This window comes from Crinia signifera, chromosome 4, assembly GCF_055691185.1.
Source record: "Crinia signifera chromosome 4, ASM5569118v1, whole genome shotgun sequence".
NCBI classification, from domain to species: domain Eukaryota; kingdom Metazoa; phylum Chordata; class Amphibia; order Anura; family Myobatrachidae; genus Crinia; species Crinia signifera.
Window position 1 is genome coordinate 182,371,076 of NC_139220.1, and position 26,960 is coordinate 182,398,035.

Sequence of the window (26,960 nt, forward strand, 5' to 3'; positions counted from 1 at the left end):
ATACGCTTACTACGCTACACTGACTACGCTAGGCAGCAGTTGGGCTACGCTAACAACGTGGCTTAGCCTACGCTGAAAATGTAACATAGGCTATTACACAAGTACCTTATTAGTTTCTTATATAGCGCACACATATTCTGCAGCGCTTTACAGAGTATAGTTGAACATTCACGTCAGTCCCTGCCCCAGTGGAGCTTACAATCTATATTCTGCTAAAAAAAAAAAAAGTTATCTTTTTTCTTCTCTAAACATATGGTTACCCATAACTCTAGGGAGCACCACCAACAAATTTATACGAGGTATTTACACCCATATTGATATACATGTTGGTCACATATTCATTATAATTTAACTGTCAGTGCAAGCCACAACCCTCTCTTGCGAATCTATATTCCCTAACACATGTACATGCACACACAACCTATCCCTCCTGTTCCTAACCTCTTTCACTCCTCCTATCCTGCCTACCCTACCGCTCCATCTGTTCCCATCCATTCCTACTTATCCTATTGTTTTTCTTTGTCCACCCACCTCCTTTTAGCCTGTTAACTCTTATGAGTAGGGCCCTCCTTCCTTACGTACTCACCCCACCTTTAACTCACCAGTGCTCCTGCCCTGTTCTTCCCTTCCTATACTTCATCTTCAGTCTCCTCGACAATTTCAACACCTATTCAGAACTGATGGTGATTTTAGTTCTACCAGCTATAGCCCTATTTATGCCGTATTTTATCAACACACACTGTACGTTACCTTGTATTTCGTTTTTTTGTTTGCTACATACGGCGCTGCAGACACTTTGTGACGCCTTATAAATAAACAAACTACTACTCCCAGTATAATTTTGGATTGTGGGAGGAAACCGGAGTACCATGAGGAAACCCACGCAAGTACAGGAGAATATACAAACTCCACACAGTTAGGGCCATGGTGCGAATCAAACCCATGACCTCAATGCTGTAAGGCAGTAATGCTAAACATTACACCATGACTGTTTAGCGAGGGAAAGAGTGGCACTGAACGATAGGAGCATAAAGTTCGAACTAGAACAAGTTTACCTTAGAGTGAGATTTTTTCCTTTCCACTGTCACACAACCTGAGCATTTTGGCATATATCTGGTGCATATGGTGTGCCAGGGTTAAGGTGTTGACCTGCGAGGGTGAATAGTGGTCTGTGGAGCAACAGAATTAAGAGGCAAGGGATGAATTGCAAAGGGAAGTGGCTTCTTCATTGTAAACAATGACCGCCTTGTTATGCTGAGTTGTTGACGGGTTTCCTTAGTTACCGGCGGCTCTCCAAGCCGCTATGTGATGACACACATACACGCTCGGCATGCGATGACGTCATTCAGAAGCGCCCCGCATCGGGCAGCGGCGAGTGAGCCGGGATGTCGGTGTTCATTTGTGTGAGTATAAAAGCCCTGTTTGTTGTACTATATATTTATCCTGATAAAAATTGCAAATACAGCAATTGAAACGTTGATGTAACTCAAGGTCTCTATATCCTGGTTTTGAAATCCGGGGAGTGCTGCTCTACTAGTGGACACACACATATATACACATACACATATAACCTATGAATTATAGTTTTATTATTTACAAAGGCCACTTTTTATCCTATTAAGCCCCACACAAACTTGCCAATGCATCCCGCTGCCAATTTTGGCGGCATAGGGGACCAGCCCAGGAAGAGAGGGAGGCATCGGCAAGTGCATTAACAATCATGATGCAGACTCTGAGGTGAGCGACAGCCGTGCGTATGGCCGCCATTAACAAGGAAATTCATCATTCAGACATGCTGGATGAAGAAGGGGGTCGTTAACGAAGCACGGGAGTATGCATCAGTAATGAAAGGGAGTGTACACACTAGGCAATAGGCTCCACAATATCACTCAAAAAGCCCTTTCTGAGCAATTTTACCACAATATCACCTAGTGTGTAAGGGGCTTTACTTTGGAATGAATGATCTTTGCCAAAACGTACTTAGACTGACCACAGTCCATTTGTGTAAATGTTCTGTAAACAGACAAAACAGAACTCTTGGTAATGGAGAACACTGGTTTTGTTTATATGCAACAAAATTAAACTTCAAAATTAGATCACCTTAACAACAATTAAACATGGTTGAGGATCCATAATGATTTGGGGCTGCTTTGCTGCCTGAGGTACCGGAGGTTTTCACCGTATTGAGGGAATCATGAACTTATGTATTTCCAAGGCATTTAGGAGCAAATTTTGCTGCCCAGTATAACAAATCAAGATTCGGGTTGAAGTTGATGGGTTTTCTAGCATGATAAAGACCCACATCCAAAAGCACAAAAAAAAAAGAGTGGTGGAGAAAAAAAAAAACAACAACATTAAAACTTGCTAACAAGTCCTGATCGCAATACAATTAAAAATCTTTGGAGGGAGCTGAAATGAGCCATTGGGAGCATGAACCCTGCAAACATTCAAGGAGATTCAACAAACTGCAAAGGAAGAGTCATTTTCGCCAAAGGGTAAGCACCCAAACATTAGGTAAGGGTGCCTTTCTGTTTTTTTTTTATTGTTTTTTTTTTTTATGATTTTCCGCTATAGAAAAATAAGACAAAACAGTGCCAATGATATATCAGACAATGAATGAAGATACAAGAATGAGAGTAAAATGAGAATCAAGGAACGGATACCTCAATCTTTATGGTCCAAATCGTGATGCCCGATATTTGGTGAAAAGTGACACCAAAAAACTCCATTTGAACCATAAAAAGTTTTATGTTGTGATACAAAATCTAATGTGCCTACCACATGACACGTATACAAATATGCATTTGGGGGGAGGGGGTCATAACTTTATACATCCTATTCTAATATTCTGATGATACAAAGTAGTATTTATTTCTGAAGATATTGTACAGGTTGAATTTAAAATGTAAGGGTACCAATGCTGACAAGAACCGAATATGTATATGTATCATGCCTAGCTTAAGAAAGGAGCCTTTAATAAACATATATATATTGCGATCTCCTGAGTGCCGTCTTCTACTATATTACATCTGAAGTGAACTCTTGCATCAGGTCAAAATGTTATTTATTTTTATATTTTTCAAAAATGTAACATTTTGTATTGTAAGTATGTGCAGCCACAAGTAGCTACATTCCTTGTACAAGTGTTAACTTATATCCTGGTGGGAATCCTCCAAGTATACAGATCAGCCCAAGACCATTTTTCATGTTGGTTAGCCAGAGATTCCATTGCCTAGCTGACACAAACCTTATCCAAAATTGGTCTAAAGCTGTGTACACACGGGGGCGATATATTGCTGAGCAATAACTTGCTCAGCGTTTCCTTTTCATCAGCGACCAGATATGGTCGCTGATGAAAGGGAACCTCTGCCGGGGGAGCCGCAGAGGAAATCAGCTGGACGCAGGAGCTTGGGAGCAGCGATCATAAGAGGGCTAAAAATGGGAGCGCACACCCGGCAATTTATCGCCACACTCCAATCGCTGGCAATATGGTTGCTCAGCGACCATATGGCCAGTGATTATAGCCCGTGTGTATGCACCTTTAGAGATAGTCCAGGCTCCCCTTAGATTGCTTTAAGAATGGGCTTGTGCCATCTTTAAAGGTGGTGAACTAGGTGGTGGCAATAATTGTAGATTTGAACAGGTTAAGAAACGGTTAATAAATAAATAAATAAATTCAGGAATCGCTTCTACTGCTAGCTTCACTCCAAATGTGTGCTGTGGCTGGTCCCAGCCTCATAAGCTGCGTATCAGACTGATATTGGCTAATATTAGCCAATGCAAGAGGTTGGAACAATGCCAATAGATATTTTTTTTAATTTATTTACAAATCCAAAACAAACTCGTTTTTTGCAACCCAAAAAGTCAGAAGGATCATAAGGCCCCGCTTTCACGGTCTGTATTTATACTGAAAATCAAGATCAAGCGAGCTTTTGCCCTTCTGCATACATACTGTATAAACACACGCCTAACCAATTTAAAGTACAATATATGAATGTGTTGCTGTCACTGGTGGAGCGGTCATATACAAATACATGGTCAGATATGTAAGGAATTTATCATAGCATGGCCATAGCTACATTTTGTAACACATCAATAACCAGGCGAAAAGGTCCAGCTAGCGGTTATCATGGGGCTACACTGGAGTATATAGTCTGTGATGAAATCCAGTTGCCACAACAGTTTCTAGCCCTGCACTCTAGGGAGAAGCACTGGCTCTCACACTCAGCAGCTGCAAACAATTACATACAGATGCCGTGAGAAACAGGTCTTTCCCCTCCCTCTAACTTTCTACAAACACTACATGAAGTCCTCCTGTGAATTGGCATGGGGATAGGAATACTATGCTTCACAACACAATGGTTGTTATTATAATAAAAGCGCAGTAAAGACATATTTTGAGCTAGTCTAATGCAGAGACATTATGGTGTGTACACACGTTAAATGTGCCTTAAGATTATATCCACGATCTGATCAGATAGGATCGTGGATAGGATCTTAAGGCACATCCGATTTGCATCCTATCTTGACTATATAGTGCAGATCTGCACTATATAGACAAGGCAGCTAAGACTTTCTGGCTTCCGATACGTGAACGCGCATCGGGATCGCAAGGGTTAAAACCCTTGCGATGTGCATCCGATATTGATCCGATATCGATCCGATGTTGACTATATCGTCAACATCGGAAAGGAAATCAGTGTCCCTGCAACGTGGACTTTAAATTTAAAAAAATTAAATCTATCTTTCTTGCCTGTAGCATATGTGAAAATCCTCTATCAGTGGAAATGTGGATTAGTCAAGAATGTTGTTTAGCTTCTCTGAGACCACAGTCATGTATTATGTTGGGCATAGATGCCACAATTATCTGGCTGATCAGATATTGGTGGATTGGCAGAAAACTGCAGTGTGTATGCGGGTGGCCGACCTGGCAATATCAATGGGTCAGACATGCCGAATCATCCAGTATGACGGTCTAATTCAATTTTTCGAAAGAGGAAAGTCATCCGCATCGGGCAGTGTGTTCCCTGCCACAGACAATCAAAGGATCTTTCCCATGTTCCCGCTTATGGTGGGCGGAGAGATTCCAGTGTATCTACATCTATACAATTATGACCAGCGTTAGGCTTGTATTGTAAATTTTTATTAAACACATTATATTATGGTGTCAGGTTATCAGAACGTAATCAAATGGGATATGGGTCATAAGTCCACAGTGAATAGTTCAACCACCATTGGTTTACAGTCAAAAGTGTCAATATGAATTAGGGCGCCATATAAAAGGTGGACTTGGACAACGTATAGGTGTACCGCGTCGCTCGCTACTCTTTGGGCATGGTTATAATCTCACTCTATGCCCAATAGTGGCAGACCTATCCAGCCACATGGCATATTTAATATGGTAAATAGATAAAAAAAATATATATATATATATGAAGTTATGCATGGCTGGCTAGCATCCATTATGGTACAACATCATAAATAAAATAGGGACAACAGTTAGGTAAGGAGGGAAAGTTGGAAAGGAATTTATTTTACGTTCAGGTATAAAAATTGTTTAATCGAAGGGTAAAAAAAAAAAAAAAGAAGCCCTGTTAATATAATGTTCTTGTCCATCAGCTTAGCAGTGTCACAAATGTGTTTTGGGGTAGTTATTAGATTATCTGACATGTTAGGCATATCTATAAAACAGAAATGCTGCCAATCAGAGGTGTTGCAGCTGCCTATAGGATTACTTGGCCAAAGCTGACAATTACATTGAAGTACTATATGTACAATAGGTATCTATAATGAGACATGTCACAACATTTCTTCACAAAGCATTGTATTCCACGCACTTTGACGGATCGGTTGAAAAGTGCTTCTGACAAATAGTCATCAATCTCTTCAAGCCCTGAAAGGAAAACAAAAAAATACAGTCATTTGAAAAACAAAACTAAACCACATTTTGACATAAAAACTAAAACGGGAGAAAAAGCAAAACAGAGCAAGTAAATGAACCTTCCACACATGCAGCTAAACCCTGGGTTTTTGCACAGGAACACGCATAAATCAGCCATTGCTGCATGTGTGAATACAAACTACCCGGGACTAAGGCTGGGTACACACCTAAATATACAGTGTATCTGCAGTCAGATACATACTGCTAGATTTGTTGTGTGGGCGGGTGCATGTATGCTGTCAATCACCTGCAGCTTGTGCAGTGAGTGTACGGGCAGTCAGTGGGCTCTCTCGTGCTCAGTGATATTTCGGTCATTCAATGCACACACCCGAAAAATGTGAGATTCAATAAGAAATGTTAAATGCAGAACACTTAGCAAATTTGCATGACACTTCTTCGAAAGACATGGCCTTGGAGTAGTGAAAGAGAAAGTGAGGAAACCACTGTGAGCCCCCAAAACAAAAGCAATGATGATAGCAGGACCAGTGACTGTTTTTACCTATGGGCTTGCTACAAAATTGACCAATCCCTTTGGTGTGCTGAACGAGTATTTATAAATGATAAGTCCCACCAAGAATACTAGATTACATTAAAATTGCCAACTGAGGTTACAGGGTCTCTAATTGTGGCGATGAATGCTCCAACAAAAATAATTATATATTATACACACACACACACACACACACATATCTCAGACAGAGCAGGGTAAAGGATTCTGAAATGCTGCATTACTCCCGAGTCTCTAAAGCTTGCTGACATATAGGCGGGGGAGGGGGAGAAATAACTGCTGCCAGTGACAGAGATTTTTTACTACGGTCACAGCTGGTCTTTTTTCCGCCCATCTACAGCGACTAACTATAGTCATTCCAGAAAAGTTTAATGATTGAACAATTAAACCAGATTTACTCTAGTGGAACCTTTTATTGGAACTTTTGAAATGTGCTTGCTTTGGCACAGTATCTTAGCATGTGCTTGGGGTTTATTAAAATGGTAAATGCCTAAAACCATAGGTGGTTCCAAAGCGGGGTAAAACTTAAAAAAAAGGTATTCTTTGAAATAATACATTATTTTTGGAAATAAAAATAAAATTGACAATATTTGTCTCCTTGTCTGCCCTAGTTGCATTGCAATGTGACTAAGATGCACATTTGACATAGTTGCGCGGGACCTGACCTAGCAGCTTGTTTTCACTCATATGCACGATATTATAAAATTGTAATTTTTATTCCTCAGTCTAGCTCCGTAGTTCCCAAATGTTTCTGAATCACAGCACACCAGTGTGTCAGATTTGATCAGGGCAACCCTAGCATAAAATATTGTATTGATGAATTTGAAATACAATATTAAATGAAGTAATTAGGTTGAGTTATGTGCTGGTGTACATTTACACATCTGTTTAGCCACAGGTTTAATTATTGGCAGCCACTAGCACTTGTTTTTCACATCATTTTAACCCTAAATAAAACTAAAATGGTCCTGGTCCACCAACCCGAGGCATCCCTGGAAGGAGTCTCGCGGCACCCCAGGATGCCTAGGCATACAGTTTGGGAACCACTGGTCTAGCTATTCCATATTTAATGCACACATGATGATACCACTTAAGGGGTGAACTCACACTTCAATTTGACAGGTTTTAGATTTGATTTTGATTATAGAAGCAAAATCGAATTGAATTCGAATGGTTTTTAAGATGCTTTTGATCAACATTTGATTCAATGCGCGCTACATTTTTTCTATATGGGAAACAAACAGACTGTGCAGGCAAAGAAATATCTAATTCGATCCAGTAAATGTAATATGTACACTGTGGCTTGAATGTAAAAAAGCACAGATCGAATGTGAAAACCAAAGGCCAAATCGAAAGCAAATCTAATCAAAAGTAAATTGATGCGTGTGTACAACACACCTTTAGGAAGAGAGGGAGGAGGGAGAAAGAGAGGGAGGAGGGAGAAAGAGAGGGAGGAGGGAGAAAGAGAGGGAGGAGGGAGAAAGAGAGGGAGGAGGGAGAAAGAGAGGGAGGAGGGAGAAAGAGAGGGAGGAGGGAGAAAGAGAGGGAGGAGGGAGAAAGAGAGGGAGGAGGGAGAAAGAGGGAAGGAGGGAGAAAGAGAGGGAAGGAGGGAGAAAGAGGGGAAGGAGGGAGAAAGAGAGGGAAGGAGGGAGAAAGAGGGGAAGGAGGGAGAAAGAGAGGGAAGGAGGGAGAAAGAGGGGAAGGAGGGAGAAAGAGGGGAAGGAGGGAGAAAGAGGGGAAGGAGGGAGAAAGAGGCGAAGGAGGGGAAGGAGGGAGAAAGAGGGGAAGGAGGGAGAAAGAGGGGAAGGAGGGAGAAAGAGGGGAAGAAGAAACTTAGATGGGAATCACAATGGGCATAAACCGAAGACTATAAACCACATTTGTAAAAAGGAGATTACAGAAGAAAAATAGTATTATTTACCTGAATATATTTCCTCTGTGTTTCATCATTCAACACATGAGCCACATGTTTAGAAAAAATCTTCTCACGGCCAGTACGAGCATGGATACCGACCATAGTGACACCAATAGGCCAAGGAGCATTGCCGATAGCCATCTGCAGATATGCATCATTTGCCTGTGAAAGTGTGAAAAAAAATAATTATATATATATATTGGTTGGTTTGTTACACTTTGATAAAGGGGCCAGAGAGCTCCGAAACGTTAGTGGAAGAAGTTGTCTCCAGTCTTCTTATTTGCGAGTGCCGCCGTCCCCCCCACCCGTTGTATACAGTGTCGGGAGTTCCCTGACACAAAGGAGGGCACCGCTTCATTTGATTCATCCCTGACTACAGCCACCAGCTACTTGGAGTGCCGCCCCTACAAATATAAACTTGGTGGGGATGGAGCGGCACTCTCAGCAGGAAGAAACACAGGTACACGTTGTTAGATAGAGCGACGTTTCAACGTCCTTTATTTGGACATTTTCTTCAGGCTGTTAATCATTTGAAAGAAACATGGCTTTATACCCCACTGTGCAAATTAGCAACACCTGCCGCCACACAGGGCGGTGCAGTGTGCATGACATCATAAAAAAGTGCTACCATCACCATGGTTACATACAATAACAAACCCCCATTGAAAGACTAAACATCAGTAAATGGGACATTAAACATGGATTATAGAAAAAGCATAAATATCATTAGCAGGCAATATAAATAAGTCACAGGCAGTGTTATACAAGCCGCAAACTAATATAAGCATAGTGACAAATAGTTAATACGCTATTTATACGCTCATAAAATATGCTCACAAAGGAGTAAATAATGTTAGAATGACATGTAGAGGAGAAAATAAAGGCTCCCCGGTACAATGATAAGGTAGCAACAGGTGGAATAGCAGAATAGTTAGCTTTACTAAAAGTGAAGGACAAAGCATAGATGGAATAATGATATGTAATTCCATAATAACAGACAACAACCAGATGACATGGGGCACAAGAAATTACTTTCTGGTAAGGCAGCTGATACCCGCTAGCTCATTTAAGCCACGGGGAGCGAGTGTGTCTAAGCGGTGTATCCACCTTGATTCGCATTTGAGTAGCTGTAAACCCCGATTGCCACCCCTCAAACTCAGAGGGATGTGGTCAATCATTCGATACCTTAAAGAAGGTAAGGTATGTTGTCTTAGTACAAAATGCTTGGGTACAGGCAAATCACATTTTCCACCCGCCAGTGCAGCTCTAATAGTCGAACGATGTGTGGTTATGCGTTCTTTAAAACTGCGCTCAGTTTTTCCAATATACGAGAGGCCACAAGGGCAAATTAATTGGTACACAACAAATCTAGTTTGGCATGTTAAAGTATGTCTGATGGTGTACTTAGTACCCTGGAGAGGATGATAAAAGGTATTGCCAGGTATCATACATGTACAGACTGTGCAAGTGCACCGAATACATCCTCTAGGGGGAGATTTCTTAGGAGCACTAAAGCCTATAATGTCAGTTTTGACAAGTATGTCCCGCATATTAGGGCCCCTTTGGTAACATGCCATGAGTCTGGTGTTAGGAATATTGATTTGTTTGTCAGTTTTGACTATAGGCCACAATTTTTTAGAGATTTTATTAATAACCGGGCTGGCTTTAGTATAAGTGGTAACCCAGGGGATCATAGGAGTAGGGGGTATATTAGGTTTAGTAACCAAAAGATCTTCTCTGGGAATGCCTGCTACCCGATCCCTAGCGGAAAGAAGATGTTGAAGTCTGTAACCACGTAGAAGGAATTTGTGAATCAGTGTGTCAATCTGAACAACAGACTCAGCAGGGTCTGACACAATGCGCTTGATCCGCACCATTTGGGAAAATGGTAAACCCTTGATCAAACTAGTGGGGTGACAGCTGGTTCCATGCAACAAATTATTCCTGTCAGTCTCTTTCTGAAATAAAGAGGTGGAAACGGCCCCATTAGTGATTTTCACTGTGACATCAAGGAAATTAATGGCACCCTGATTGTATGTCATGGTTAATTTAACCGGACTGGGGCCAGTGTTATGGATGTCAATGTGAGCAACCAAATCAAGAATATCACCAGACCAAATTAGAAACAAGTCATCGATAAATCTTCGATATAGGAGAATTCTGGCTGCTATCGATGGTATTTGAAAAAATAATAATTGCTCAACATAAAACATGTAAATGTTGGCGTATGCCGGTGCGGCATTAGAACCCATCGAGCAGCCATTAAGCTGCAGCCAAAATTTTCCATCATGCAGAAAGTAATTGCGGCACAAAACAAATCGTAACAATGCAATCATGAAATTGATATCAGGTCCCGTATAGTCAGGTAATTGGGACAAAAATAATCTGAAAGCCTCAACACCATCACCATGGGGGATGATGGTGTAGAGGCTTTTAACATCCAGTGTGACAAGCCAAATCTCACCAATCAAGGTGGGTAGATTTTTAAGTGCTACCAAGAGCGCGGTGGTGTCTAACAAATAATATGGCTGGCACACAATGAATGGCTGTAAAATGGCATCGATAAAGACAGAAATGCATTGTGATAAAGACCGCCGGGCCGCTATAATGGGTCGCCCGGGGGGCACAGTCAGTGACTTATGAATCTTAGGAATACTATAAATTACCGGTACCACTGGGTGATCAGGAATTAATGCCGACATCAGTTCCCGGTCGATGATCTGCCCGTCAACAGCTTGTTGAAGTAATTTGCACAGTTCTTTGCGATAGTCAGCTGTCGGATCATATGGCAGTTTCCTGTAAGTAGATGTATCAGCCAGCTGTTGGTCCAGTTCATCTTTATAGTATTTGTAATCCATAATTACAAGGGCGCCGCCCTTGTCTGCAGGTCGAAAGATAAGTTCTGTATTATTGGACAGATTCTTTAGGGTCTTTCTTTCAGATGATGACATGTTAGAGTGATGTGGAGGAGACCGGGTCAGGGACTCATCGACCTGGGAATCCAAAAGTCGCATATATGTTTTGATCGACGGATTGGTCGACTGGGGATCAAATGTCGACTTAGGTTGCAATTTGGCCAGCTGTGGGGGGATTGGCACAATGGGTGTCTCACCAGTGTTGACACAAGGGGATGATGCAAAATGTTCCTTCAATTTTAGTAGTCGACACAGGGAGTACTTCTCTACCTGCCAGTCGAGTGAGTCCATATTCAGCGATGGAACATATGATAAACCTTTAGAAAGGATAGAATTTTCTTCATCGGACAGGGAGTAGGAGGACAGGTTGACGACTAGATTTTGGTCGACATTGGAGGTTTTTTGCCACTTGGCTTGTCTCTGCCACTGGCGCCCCCTCCTGGTAAATCGCCTGCGCCGTCGTTGTGTTGTCGTTGGCGTGTTGTCACGGCTAAAGGGCCGGTAGGCTGTCGGCGTCCACGTCCTCTCCTCGGGGCTGTATCCATATCGCTGTTGGAGGAATGATTGTCTGATGACTGGTCAGAAGTAACATAGCCACGGTATCTATTTTGTCGGAAAAAGGGGCGTCGATCACTACGGGTAGTGGAGGTCCAATTATATACTGTGTTACCATCGTAGTCCGCGTCGACCTTTTCACGTTTTTCTTTCTTGAACCGGGTTAGTTCACGCTTATATGCGGTAATCTGGCCAGCCAATTTATCATACCATTTTGTATCCACATCTGCGATAAGTGTGGGTCTGTGGATAATTTCAAATTGGTCGACGCGGACTACGATGGTAACACAGTATATAATATAACCCGTAGTGATCGACGCCCCTTTTTCCGACAAAATAGATACCGTGGCTATGTTACTTCTGACCAGTCATCAGACAATCATTCCTCCAACAGCGATATGGATACAGCCCCGAGGAGAGGACGTGGACGTGGACGCCGACAGCCTACCGGCCCTTTAGCCGTGACAACACGCCAACGACAACACAACGACGGCGCAGGCGATTTACCAGGAGGGGGCGCCAGTGGCAGAGACAAGCCAAGTGGCAAAAAACCTCCAATGTCGACCAAAATCTAGTCGTCAACCTGTCCTCCTACTCCCTGTCCGATGAAGAAAATTCTATCCTTTCTAAAGGTTTATCATATGTTCCATCGCTGAATATGGACTCACTCGACTGGCAGGTAGAGAAGTACTCCCTGTGTCGACTACTAAAATTGAAGGAACATTTTGCATCATCCCCTTGTGTCAACACTGGTGAGACACCCATTGTGCCAATCCCCCCACAGCTGGCCAAATTGCAACCTAAGTCGACATTTGATCCCCAGTCGACCAATCCGTCGATCAAAACATATATGCGACTTTTGGATTCCCAGGTCGATGAGTCCCTGACCCGGTCTCCTCCACATCACTCTAACATGTCATCATCTGAAAGAAAGACCCTAAAGAATCTGTCCAATAATACAGAACTTATCTTTCGACCTGCAGACAAGGGCGGCGCCCTTGTAATTATGGATTACAAATACTATAAAGATGAACTGGACCAACAGCTGGCTGATACATCTACTTACAGGAAACTGCCATATGATCCGACAGCTGACTATCGCAAAGAACTGTGCAAATTACTTCAACAAGCTGTTGACGGGCAGATCATCGACCGGGAACTGATGTCGGCATTAATTCCTGATCACCCAGTGGTACCGGTAATTTATAGTATTCCTAAGATTCATAAGTCACTGACTGCGCCCCCCGGGCGACCCATTATAGCGGCCCGGCGGTCTTTATCACAATGCATTTCTGTCTTTATCGATGCCATTTTACAGCCATTCATTGTGTGCCAGCCATATTATTTGTTAGACACCACCGCGCTCTTGGTAGCACTTAAAAATCTACCCACCTTGATTGGTGAGATTTGGCTTGTCACACTGGATGTTAAAAGCCTCTACACCATCATCCCCCATGGTGATGGTGTTGAGGCTTTCAGATTATTTTTGTCCCAATTACCTGACTATACGGGACCTGATATCAATTTCATGATTGCATTGTTACGATTTGTTTTGTGCCGCAATTACTTTCTGCATGATGGAAAATTTTGGCTGCAGCTTAATGGCTGCTCGATGGGTTCTAATGCCGCACCGGCATACGCCAACATTTACATGTTTTATGTTGAGCAATTATTATTTTTTCAAATACCATCGATAGCAGCCAGAATTCTCCTATATCGAAGATTTATCGATGACTTGTTTCTAATTTGGTCTGGTGATATTCTTGATTTGGTTGCTCACATTGACATCCATAACACTGGCCCCAGTCCGGTTAAATTAACCATGACATACAATCAGGGTGCCATTAATTTCCTTGATGTCACAGTGAAAATCACTAATGGGGCCGTTTCCACCTCTTTATTTCAGAAAGAGACTGACAGGAATAATTTGTTGCATGGAACCAGCTGTCACCCCACTAGTTTGATCAAGGGTTTACCATTTTCCCAAATGGTGCGGATCAAGCGCATTGTGTCAGACCCTGCTGAGTCTGTTGTTCAGATTGACACACTGATTCACAAATTCCTTCTACGTGGTTACAGACTTCAACATCTTCTTTCCGCTAGGGATCGGGTAGCAGGCATTCCCAGAGAAGATCTTTTGGTTACTAAACCTAATATACCCCCTACTCCTATGATCCCCTGGGTTACCACTTATACTAAAGCCAGCCCGGTTATTAATAAAATCTCTAAAAAATTGTGGCCTATAGTCAAAACTGACAAACAAATCAATATTCCTAACACCAGACTCATGGCATGTTACCAAAGGGGCCCTAATATGCGGGACATACTTGTCAAAACTGACATTACAGGCTTTAGTGCTCCTAAGAAATCTCCCCCTAGAGGATGTATTCGGTGCACTTGCACAGTCTGTACATGTATGATACCTGGCAATACCTTTTATCATCCTCTCCAGGGTACTAAGTACACCATCAGACATACTTTAACATGCCAAACTAGATTTGTTGTGTACCAATTAATTTGCCCTTGTGGCCTCTCGTATATTGGAAAAACTGAGCGCAGTTTTAAAGAACGCATAACCACACTTCGTTCGACTATTAGAGCTGCACTGGCGGGTGGAAAATGTGATTTGCCTGTACCCAAGCATTTTGTACTAAGACAACATACCTTACCTTCTTTAAGGTATCGAATGATTGACCACATCCCTCTGAGTTTGAGGGGTGGCAATCGGGGTTTACAGCTACTCAAATGCGAATCAAGGTGGATACACCGCTTAGACACACTCGCTCCCCGTGGCTTAAATGAGCTAGCGGGTATCAGCTGCCTTACCAGAAAGTAATTTCTTGTGCCCCATGTCATCTGGTTGTTGTCTGTTATTATGGAATTACATATCATTATTCCATCTATGCTTTGTCCTTCACTTTTAGTAAAGCTAACTATTCTGCTATTCCACCTGTTGCTACCTTATCATTGTACCGGGGAGCCTTTATTTTCTCCTCTACATGTCATTCTAACATTATTTACTCCTTTGTGAGCATATTTTATGAGCGTATAAATAGCGTATTAACTATTTGTCACTATGCTTATATTAGTTTGCGGCTTGTATAACACTGCCTGTGACTTATTTATATTGCCTGCTAATGATATTTATGCTTTTTCTATAATCCATGTTTAATGTCCCATTTACTGATGTTTAGTCTTTCAATGGGGGTTTGTTATTGTATGTAACCATGGTGATGGTAGCACTTTTTTATGATGTCATGCACACTGCACCGCCCTGTGTGGCGGCAGGTGTTGCTAATTTGCACAGTGGGGTATAAAGCCATGTTTCTTTCAAATGATTAACAGCCTGAAGAAAATGTCCAAATAAAGGACGTTGAAACGTCGCTCTATCTAACAACGTGTACCTGTGTTTCTTCCTGCTGAGAGTGCCGCTCCATCCCCACCAAGTATGCTATCCCTCTGTGCAGGCACCCAGCCAATTTCCTCTGCATAGCTGCTGTGGACTGTGCCGGTCTCTTGGACACATATATATATATATATATATATATATATATATATATATATATATATATATATATATATATATATATATATATATATATATATATATATATATATATATATATAAAAATGTGCAGCATAATGAGTAATGTTGAAATATACACAATTACCTGAAGAGGCCTCACAACATTGTATTCAGCAAACAACCACCTTTTCAACAGCAATACTATTACAATTAAGCCCCATACACCATACACGACCGTGGCCGACATAGTTGACCATATCATGCACAGGCAGCCGATATTTCCCTTACAAACTGAACGTATCGGCCGCTGATACCACTCAGTGATGTCACCGGGACCCTCTGAACATGTAGGTTGTTTAGCTATACTGCCAAATTTGCATGCAAGTTCAGTAGATCTCACTCATCTTTAATGACGCCTGGGACTGTGCATCATTTAAGATATTAAGTGTCTACACTAGACAATATTGTGAACAATAACGCCAAGAAAACCCCTTCTAAGCCATATCGACAGTCGGGTTCATGTCCATTTTCGACACAACACAAACGGTCCCCCCCCCCTTCCTAAATCAATAGCCAGCACTGGATCGTTCAGCCTGGGCTGGTATTGGAAAAGAGGGGGGAGAACAGTGTGATGTTCCCCATATTTGCATAAAGCTACAGCAGAGATACACAAAGAATTGGGTCAACCTGCCATAATGTTCTCAACTGGTCAGACAGGGCTGGAATCTCTTAGAAAGTCTGGACCTAAAATATGTAAGAAAGAATGCGGTGTTCCCCCTCCCAATCAACCCACAGGGTGGTGGATGTGGGATTAATAGCAATTAAATAGTTAAAATTATCTCAAGACGTCCTACAAGTCCCAGAAAGGCTTCCCCAACAATCACACAGGAAAAATGATTATCGGTGGTTTGGATACAATATATTGCATACAGCTACTAATTAAGTGGTTATTAAAATCACACAAACATTGTTTAGTTGTCTACCAAATTCATATTGTACTATCACAAGCCAGGATAGGATAACACCTTATCTTTGTTTTCCCAACAGGTCATGTTTTGAGGATTTCTGTCAGTGGAAGTAGGTGGGAGAATTACTGACCCAGCATAATAAATTATCTGTGCGTGATTAAAGCAAACCACAAATCATGGTCTGTTGGGGGTACTTGAAGACAATATAACCTCTAAATTCAGACCTACTGTAATTGTTTTCTTTCAGAATATTATCCCTATTATGCTTGATCAAATTCACAGTCCAGAGTAAAATCACTAATATAGGGAGATACCTTATTTTGACGCTTATTCATTCAATGTTAAAAAAGCTTATGGAGAAAAGATCTTTACTTACCTTTACATATTCTCTTTGCAACATGAATTGTATAATATCTGTTATTGACTCTTTAATGTCAGCGGGAAGAATCTGAAAAAAAAAATAAAAAACCCAGGGCATCAGGTTTTATGTACAGAAATGTCAGAAATTCAAATAAATCCTAGCAAGGCGGGGAGAGTCTAGTACATGCAAGTCTGTAGGTCAGTGACGTGCGGTCAAGGCAGGAACAGCCTCAGCTGTCATACTCCAGTACACTACACAATTTTGAATAGAATAATAAAAATACGTTATTTATAACTTTAACTATCAAGATACCTGACCCACCAGGGAATGTGCACCTCTGCTAAAGTCAGGCATCTTTTTTTGCCAATAGTCAATCTTAAGAGGAGATCAGGCCAGCATGAGCCACTGCTTATTAGGGAATTCTTTTCACTTTCCTTTTGTTTCATCCCTGCAAACAGCCCCGTTTTTGTGACTGCGAAAACACACATTTCACTGAAACGGTTTGTGTTTTCACAGTAAAATGCTTTTTCTTTTTCTCTTCTTTTAGGTATACTATTAGGACTTGCAATCGAAGGAGGAAGAAGCAGGAGTGGGGTTTGTGTGGTCAATGGGGAGAGCAACAACAGCGCCACCGACAGTACATGTCAGTGGCATACGCAGGCAGCGCAGCTCGAAAAATTTCCAGGCATACTGTACAAGGGGTTCAAATATTTCTGAAATCAAAGAAATTTTTTTCTGAATTTTTTTTTTTTTTTTTTGCAGTTTTTAGAAAAGAACTCAAAAGCATTTTTGGCCACTATTCAAAGTTATAGACTGAGCATTAAATTATGTACCAACAGTTTGAAATTGATTTTTTTTTTGTAGGGTGCCCCAATTGAATTAAAAAAACACTTCCAGCTTTCCTCCAATGTTTGGAAACCAAAATCCTAATTTGACTGGGCTAAACCATATTTTGTTACAGAATAAATACATAAAAACCCTTATTTCTAATACAACTCCCCAAAGGTTCCTGTTGTAACTTTCTACATAGGTCAAGCTTTGCAGCAAGCTGTGTTAATAGTAGCCAGCTAATGGCATGCAAGCTTAAAACATAGATAAAAAGTAGCAGTAGAAGAATGAGGTCAAATTCATTTATAGGAATAAATAGATCCAGCCACGATAAAATGTGGGAAGCTTATCCCAGATCACATGTATTATTGCACGATAATGGGACATTTTTCTCCAGAAAGAACAGGCTATATTTGGATAGCCCCACAATGACCATCAATCATAAATGAGCCCATTTTGTTTTGGGGGAGAAACGTTAACGGAGCTAATTGGATATTGGTCTATAAGTGTATAGCGATCTCTCACCTTCTAGACAGCTTCAACAGTAATGCTTTTTAAACTCTACCCCCTATCACATCAAACTCAAATTTGTTTTATACATATTTACAGCATTTTTTAAACTCACCATTTAATAAATCTGACGTTTCTATACTTTTACTGGTTAAAAACACAGATTCTACCAATAAGATACAATCCCATCAGTAAACCACCAAAAATGCCAAACTGCTTCTTAGTAAATATATCCCTATGCTATTGAAGGGTCCACAGTGATAGGTAAATTCTCATAAAACATGTTTTCAAAGCCTTCTGGTCGGGAAGTATGTACTGTCCTTTGTGTTTCAAAGGTTATTGTTAAAAGAAAAATGTACTCTACCTATAGTCATAAGTGAAGACCTTAAAGCACTCTGAATCTTGATAGAGACAGGCTGGTTGGAAGGTGAAATCATACCACCTACTGGTCTATTTTAGTAACTACACTGCCTACCACCAACCTTGTCAAGCATAGATCTGGCATTCTTCTGTCTTAAGGCAGATGTTGTCCCATATAGATATTTCACCAAAGCTCCCATGTACAGTATTGCAAATGAATAAAGAGCAGATAAAGATACTGCTCAGTAAGAATATCAGAACCGCTTCAGATATTGTGTTACAGCACACCTTTATACCATACATAGGTTATATTACCTCACATACCACTCCATTAAAATAATAATGAAAAAGCTTGGCTAAAGAGATTATAGCCTCACCCACAAATACTGCTCACGAAAATGGAATGGTGCGAACCATATGGGGAGGCTGTAATCTCTCTCTGTCACATACACAGCTCTGGGCGGGACACCCCCCAAGATGGAGATGGACAGGGAAGTTCTCTACTACCTCCACAGTGGCTAAGTGATGCAGAAGCCGGTCTGGCGTTTTGGGGTCCGGATCGTTCCAGTTTTTACCCAATACCCTTTGACATCTTTACAAACATCTGTTCTTGATAAATCAGGTGCATAGACCGAGACCAGAGCTCTAAAAATAGTTTGTAGAATATGGAGGGTGTCACACAAGGCTTACATCACTACTTGCCAGCTTCTCCATTTTGCTGTAATGTTGATTTGCACTATTGGAGGTGTTCAACATTTCTGAAAGTGTTAGCAAACCAATTACCTAGGTAACACATATTGAGGGGACAATATAGTTTCTGTTTTAGTTTTGAGTTGAAGAGGGGGGGGTTTCAATTATGTGGTGCTTTTTTTGACTAGCTGATGTTTTTAGGTCAAATTTAGATTCAACCTATTTAACTAAATTGCCGCATGCATAAACAACATGTGGATTAGCAAATTATTCAGTCATCCACGTGTGCTTCACCGCTGGCACGCACCTAGGATCGGACAATCGGACCAAATCGGCTCAAGTGTATGGGGGGGGCCTTAAAACTCAGTACTCAGTGTCATATAACCTTCTTTGACAATTATGGAGGTCAAATGGTTCTAAGCCGCTCCAGGACCTTAAATTGCTCCTCTCCTTAATACGGATCAGTCGTCCTGTCCCCTTTGCAGAAAAGCAGCCCCAAAGCATGATGCTTCCACCCCCACGCTTCGCAGTGGGTGTTTTGTTTTTGGGATGTCTTCGACATTTCAGTTGTGTAGGAGATAGATATACACACACACACACACACTATATATATTAGGGTATCAGAAATGAGTGTTTTGAATTTACAAGAACAGCAGCTTTGTAATTCAAGTTTCTGACTACAGTAAATAAAAAGCAGTAGTTAATCCAAGCCTTGCTCATTTAAAAATCTGTGGCATAAAAAGGGAGTGAAAGAATAGGGAAGCAGTATGGAAACAATGGGGTAACTACCCCTCATGATTCTATGGTGAATTTGTAGTTTTCAGTATAAGCATACTATGCCTGTCTAATTGCTAGTATGTTCACATATCTATAACTTATTACTGTGTACGCTATGTATAACCTGCAATAATAATGTTAATGTGCATAACAATAAGCAAGATCAAAGCGATTACTCATTGGCAACATTTGTAATTGAGGTTATTGAAAATCCTCATAAAACCTTAACAAATAAGTGTACGACAAACCATCCCCATTGCTATATATAGGGAAATGCTATTCAAACTCCAAACAAAGCCAAACGTATTACCACACCACAACTGTTAGACGGGCATTCAAGAAACACCGATGAAAAAGGTCTATATTGATAACCATTAGTCATTCTGTATTGAAAGATGTTAAAATTTGTTCTGAAGAATCACACACAATCTATTGGACATACATTGGGCACAGTACCATGAGGTATTCACATAGCTTGAAGTGACATTGTGTAAATGTATGTTCATATTAAAATGAAAAATGGTTATGTTATTGCTTTTAAACTAAATAGCATAAAATAATTAAAAAGAAAGGTTCTCACTGACATATTATTACAAAAAACAAATGCTGTGATGGTTCGCTACATGAAAAAATGCCTGTTCAGCATGGGTGCACATGAAAAGCAGAAAAGTAGATCATCTGTATTATCCCTTAATCATCCTTGATATTGATACTAATGAAGAAAACAAAAAAAAAAAAAAAAACAGGTTTTTCGGAGGAGGCCAAGTTTGTTACAATTGAATTCTAGATCAATATTCCAGTTTTAAGCTACATCCCCGTCATAAGCATCGTGTTTTGTAGAAGTACTTTTCCCGAGGTGAAAATGTACAAATACTGCAGTGACTTACTGACCATTTATAGAACAAAATGAAAAAAAAAAACACCTCTGCTTGGCATATACTATACTATATACTGTGTGTGTAATGTGGAAATCCCAGTCCTCACCTTTTTACGTAGTTTTCTGAAGAGTGGCTTCAAGTAAGATTCTGTTTGTTTCTGAGTGGCACTTGCCAGTTTCCCATGCACGCTGCGCTTCACATAATCTTCTCTTGCATTCAAATCTTTGGCCCAGACGCCTAAGAGAAACTGAAATGACGACAACTCTATTTACTCTACGCAGCCACCTAGTGCACAGCTGGAAGAACAAGCAAGACATTTCCAAGAAACATTTGGCTAGACAGAGGTTGCCACGAAATGTAAAAACGAAAGCAGGGTGTGAAACAATCTGAGATTACACACAGCTGAGAATTAGTGCGGTTGGAAGAAATTGATTTAGCACAGGATTATTGAAAAGGAAGCTGAAGACGCACATAAAAATGATTGATAAACTAACCTAAGGAAATGTAGATACATAGGAGAGGGTGTACAGAGAGGCAAAGAATTGGCGAATACTTAATTGGACAATAATTAATCTTTATTATTCCCTTTTAACTGCTCAAAAGAGGCTGTTTTATTTCCCTATTTCCTAGCGTTTCATGGGCGTTCCAATGAGAATGCTGGGCGTTCTCATGGTAATGAAGCATGACGGACAGGCAGGGGGCGGGCAGCTGACATCACCGGATGTCAGCTGCCCGCCTACTACCCTCAGAGCAGACATGCATCTGTAAGGTTGCTCTGAGGCAACCTTACAGATTGCTTGAGCCTTGGCCATCATTAGATGGTCGCCGAGGGGCGGATACCAGCAGGCTGCAAATAGATGTTACTGTGTAACATCCATTAGAATGCCCTGTGTGTGAATTTGCTTTGCGAATGGGTGGCGGCCAGCCACCATTCGCAAGGCGGGGTTTGGTGGACTCACAAGGCTGCATATTTGCAGCCTTGCGAATCAACCAGAATAACCGCCTATGTTTGAAAAATGTCAGGAAGGAGCTGATTGTTTGGTTTGTTATCACTCTTCATTTTATCACTTTTGAAGCTTAGTGCATCTGGCCCCACATTTGATGAACAGTTTATGAAGTCTTACACTGACCCAAGGCAGAGCAGGCCGCTTTTGGCTACACTTACTTTTAGAACTTTATTAATGGTGTCCATATCTTTATTGTCATCACCTTGTCCTAGACACTCGCCCAAAGCCTGCAACACAGAGACAGATTTTAGTCAAATATTAAGAAAATCTATATATTAATAGGAAACGTGTGGCTTTTAGTGAGGTAAGTTTTAACTTTCAATAAAATACAAACAATGCTTAAATAGTTAAATAGTGGAATTAGTTCCAGCTGATACAAACTCCTTTGCATCACATGATGTGGTCACAGCACTATTCATTACAAACACCTGTTGCAGCCATTCTGGACGTCATTCAAATCCCACTTTCCAGATGTTTCCATATAATCTGCACAGCTCTCTGCTGTGAGAAGCCTGCTTAAACCTTTCACCCTGAGCGGAATCTCTACAGATAGAGTTAAATAAATAGGATAACTATGGATTCAAATGTGCTTTGGAAGCGAAATAGGGATAAAACTAAATAAAAATAGGAATGCTTTGAAATGACCAATAGAAGACCACTATAAGACCAAAGGTGGGCACACTTAGGCAGATAAAATGCCTGTCAGACCAACGGGCATTTTACCGGTCACTGCATAGATCACAGGTATACACTCTCCTGGTGTTTCAGTTGTAATATCGGCGCTACTCTTCTGGGTAGGAGACATTTCCCTGTTCCTTTCCATGTAAAGAAACAGAGGAAATAACCATCAGTTCGGCGTGACATGGCACACACTGCCCAATGGAAATGCTGAACAATCCTGTACGTCTGAATGATTGATATTATGGGATCGATCATACACGCTGCATTTATCTGACCAACCCACGTGTATGCCCAGCATAAGCTATAGACTATCACTGGAGATCAAGCACATGGCCATTGCTGAGCAAATGTGTTCTGCAAAATGCAAACCAGGTGCACAGCTAAACAGATTGGCATTTTATGGCGTCCATTTTAACCTCAACCTGAAACCGCCAGTATAAAGAAAAAAAGAATTATATCACATTATACATATACACACACTAACATAATTAATATTCTTATTGCACATAGCAATGCAAATTGTGTTTGAGCAGTATAATATAGATTTTTACAATGTTTCAGATAGAATTTCTCCTTTAGGGGATCGTCAATTAAACAGAAACTTTCAGTACTCTACAAGTATTCACAGTTTACAACCTTGGGGAGTCTTGTTAATGACATTGCTAATATTCGCAGGGAAATTTTAAATGCCTTTTGTGCCATTTGACAGAATCATTATTTAAATTCCTCTAAAGTTTCCAGAACATATCAAAGCTATGGGTACATTGCAGCAATACAAAGTGTCCAAAAGGAATTACAATCGTCAAGAACAGAGATACATGTAAAGACAGTATGGATCATAATAAATGACATTTTTCTTTTCATTCCACAAATCACCCTAGAAAATGTAACAAAAATAGTGTGCTCGGATAGAAGTTCTGGCTGGCAGATATCCCAGCATCGATAGGTCATCACGCTGTCAGCAAGCACATGAGACTACAGAAAGTCAGTGGAAGGAAGAGAACCAACCTGAGGCCACTAATAAATACATGGGACAGATTTTACCTCTATGAGATCAGCACTTAAGACTGTGTAAAATAATACCCCTTTCACACAGAAAATGAAATACCCGGGTGAAGCAGTTCCACCCGGGAATTTCATTAAATACACGGGTCCTTTTTCTGTGTGAAAGGGCACACCCGTGTCTCCGACCCGGGAAATGACCAGAGTCGAGGACACGGGATTTATGACCCGTGTTGACCCTTTCACACAGAAGAAATACCTGTGTTATTCAGCAAATTACCAGGTAGAAATTTTCAACCCGGTAATTTTGTTCTTCTGTGTGAAGGGGGGTCAGGCTGCTCCCGGCAAATTGACACGGCATTTGAAATGCCGTGTATTTGCCGGGATTTTCAGACTTTTCTGTCTGAAAGGGGTATAACTTACAGGCTTATGGAACTATGGGGTAGATGTAGGAAGCAGTGATAAGGGAGGAGAACTGATAAAGTGCCTGGTACTTTATCACCGGCCAATAAGCACCTGACTGTTACGTTACTGGCTGGGTTAAAAAAGGGACAATTAGAGTGGATTGGCCGGTGATAAAGTAACACACACTATCACTTCTCCTTAGTTATCACGGCTTCATACATCTACCCCTCAGTATCTTCTCGGTTACTAAAGATTAGAACATAAGAGGTCAATCCTATTTGGTGTGGATGATTCTCGAGTGCGAATCATCACGGCACCAGGCGCACTTTACTGCGGGTTGAATTCGCTTGAAAGCGCTCGCACCTCCATAGGAGTGCGAGCAATTTGAAGTAAATTGTGCCCAGCTAAGGGTGCGATGTCGGGCTGAATCGGATGCCGTTGCCAGCGTTTAAAACACATGAAATCGGCACCTGAATGGTGGACTTTGCACCTTTAAAACCTAACAGGATCGACTCCTGTATGCATAACATGCAGAGGAATGGGATTAGAGCCAAAGCAACATACAAGGAGTGCCAAGATAGGGAACGTGCAAAAGAGCTACACCCAGCAATAATTTTACCAGTAAATACAGAACTACCTCAGCACAGAAGACATGTGTTTACCCTCTAAACATATGAATATCTATAGGCCCTTTTTGACAGCTGATTAAAAAGGGGCAATAATAGCCTATATTAAAAAGAAAAAAAAAAAACAGGTCTGTTTTGTATTTCATTGCCCATTTAAATCCAACAAGCAGAAGTGGTGGTTTGAAAAATTAAACCAAGTAAATTTACCCCTTGGAGTGAATATACTCAGACTAACTGAGAATGGACCAATACAAAGATGCCTGGTACAAAGGGTTGAGTTTGTTTTTGATGATGTTTTGTGGTGTTGTACACCGAAAAATGCACACGCATTACTACGTGTTGAGCCGACATAAAAATTATAGAAGGCTTACAAAACATTAACAACAACAGCTTATCATTCTCCTTATTCCTCAGAAAGAAATTAGCATATTATGTGCATGTGTGATCTGTATTTATAGCAATGATACACACCTCAAGCTCCTCAATTGTGGTATTTTCCTCATGAACTTTCAAATCATTCTGTTTGTCTTCTTCCGTTGGTTCCTGACCACCCACCAACTCATTGAGATATTGCTGGTCAATTTTATCTAGGGCAGCTTTAAGGTCATTTCCTAATCCCTAGCAGACAAAATCCACAAAATTAAGTATATTTGTATATATTACCTGCAGATATAACTGGACAGTGCTGTTCTAAACATAAAACAAACATTTTGGAATATCAATACAATAATAATAATAGCCTGCATTTATTAGCCTCTTATACTTTAAGTCCTTCACAAACTCATGTATGTAAATGGCCATGTTGTAAATATCCCAAATCCCCACTCCCAAATGAGTAGTATGTATATGAACAGTGGTAGGACTGTCACGGTGGCTCCTACATGACGCTCTGCAGGAGTAAATGTACATACCAAGGACAGCTTCTGCAGAACGCTGTATTGTGTAATGGTTAACTACTGCAATAAAGACAGCCTTCAGCCGAAGATCTGCCAGGCTCAGAGGTTCTCCACCTGCAGGTTATAGCGCTAATGTAATGTTTGTACCACACTATGGAGTGGCATTATAATGGAATATCAAGCTGCAAAGACCAGAATCTGATAGCTTAACATCAAAACACTTGCTGAACTGCATACACTATTCATGGGTTTTATTACAGTAACAACAAGCAAACATTAATAGTCATATGTTAGGCACATGTTGTGTTTGTGCCTATAAATTAATATACTGTATCTTTTCAAAATGTAGATGAAAGAGACTTGCAAATAAGATCTGACAACTTTAGTAACAAATACAGACAGAACAAAAAATCAGAAGTGATTTGCCTTGTTCCTATGCCCATTATGTTTACAAATAGTTTTCTTCTGTTTATCTCTGGTCTATGTGTTCTCTGTTCCAATTTTAAGTTCTCGCAATCATATGCTTGTCTCAGGATTTAATTAATTACTAGAAGACTCCCCACTCTTGGAAAGTATTCCAGAAACAAATTTGTAGTTTAACTGGATTCTGACAAATTTAACCCTAGTGTGAGTGTGTGCAATGGGGCAGGGACTGAGGAGAATGATGTTGTCTTCTCTGTACATGGCTGCAGAACATGGAGGCACTAAATAAACATTCCTTCTTCCATGGACCTATCCCATTTTGTTAAGATACAACCAGGCCACCACCTGTGTGGTGTTTATACATTATCACCACGTGTTTTCGTTTCCTCGTGAGCTCCAATATTCAGGAAGAGACCACGGAGAGGGGAAAGAGTACATCTTTAAGTGATCGTACATGGAGTTTGCATCATACTTGCCTACCTGACCCTCTCCATGAGGGAGAAAATGCTCCGTTCCTTGACTTCCCCGGTAATGTAGGATTGCCATCTCCTGTGGTGAGCTAGGTAGTTGATAAGAAAGGTGTTTCACCACAGGGGATGGCAATCCTACATTACCGGGGAAGTCAAGGAACGGAGCATTTTCTCCCTCATGGAGAGGGTCAGGTAGGCAAGTATGGTTTGCATTGAGTTGTACAGGTAAAACACTATAAATACTGTTAACCGATCTGCAAGCTTCTGGAATGTAACATCTCTGTTCTCTCCTCAAACTTCAGCTTTAAGGTAAGCAACATTAAAAGGATAGTTTTTACAATTCTAGATATTTTTCAACAAATACCTTGTTTACTTCAGGAGCAAGAATTTCTATCTTCCGTATTCGTTGGAATGAGTCATAATCAGTCTCCCCAAAAAGTCTGATGGGCTCGGCTCTCTCTCTTAGTCTCCGAATTACCTACAAGAAGGACAAACAAAATGTTATACTTTCAACTTACCAAGCATATTTAGATGTCATAGTTGTATGTAATATGATTGTAGACCGGTACACAGCATGGTCATATCATATACAGCGGTGCTGCCTTGCTGTGTCCCCCACTGTAAGGAGAAAATCCCTTCTGCACAAGCATTGGGGAGGAGGGGGTTATGACACCCAATTTGTTTAGCCCGGGAGGATATATTAGTCACACACACAAAC

General features: G+C 40.9%; 1 protein-coding gene across 2 annotated transcripts in view; it reads right to left on the reverse strand.

Annotated features, from left to right (window-relative positions):
- Positions 1-5,127: 5,127 nt before the first annotated feature.
- The window catches only part of PRPF18 (pre-mRNA processing factor 18), a 37,906-nt gene continuing 16,073 nt past the window's right edge, over positions 5,128-26,960 (reverse strand). For both annotated transcript variants that reach the window (XM_083183115.1, XM_083183116.1), the window contains 7 exons: positions 26,607-26,720; positions 24,925-25,071; positions 21,898-21,966; positions 20,839-20,979; positions 16,705-16,776; positions 8,371-8,526; positions 5,128-5,893 (listed from right to left, as the gene is read on the reverse strand). In XM_083183115.1, coding sequence (XP_083039241.1) covers positions 5,813-5,893; positions 8,371-8,526; positions 16,705-16,776; positions 20,839-20,979; positions 21,898-21,966; positions 24,925-25,071; positions 26,607-26,720 — 780 coding nt within the window. In that variant the 3' untranslated portion in view covers positions 5,128-5,812. The remainder of the gene's footprint in view (positions 5,894-8,370; positions 8,527-16,704; positions 16,777-20,838; positions 20,980-21,897; positions 21,967-24,924; positions 25,072-26,606; positions 26,721-26,960) is intronic.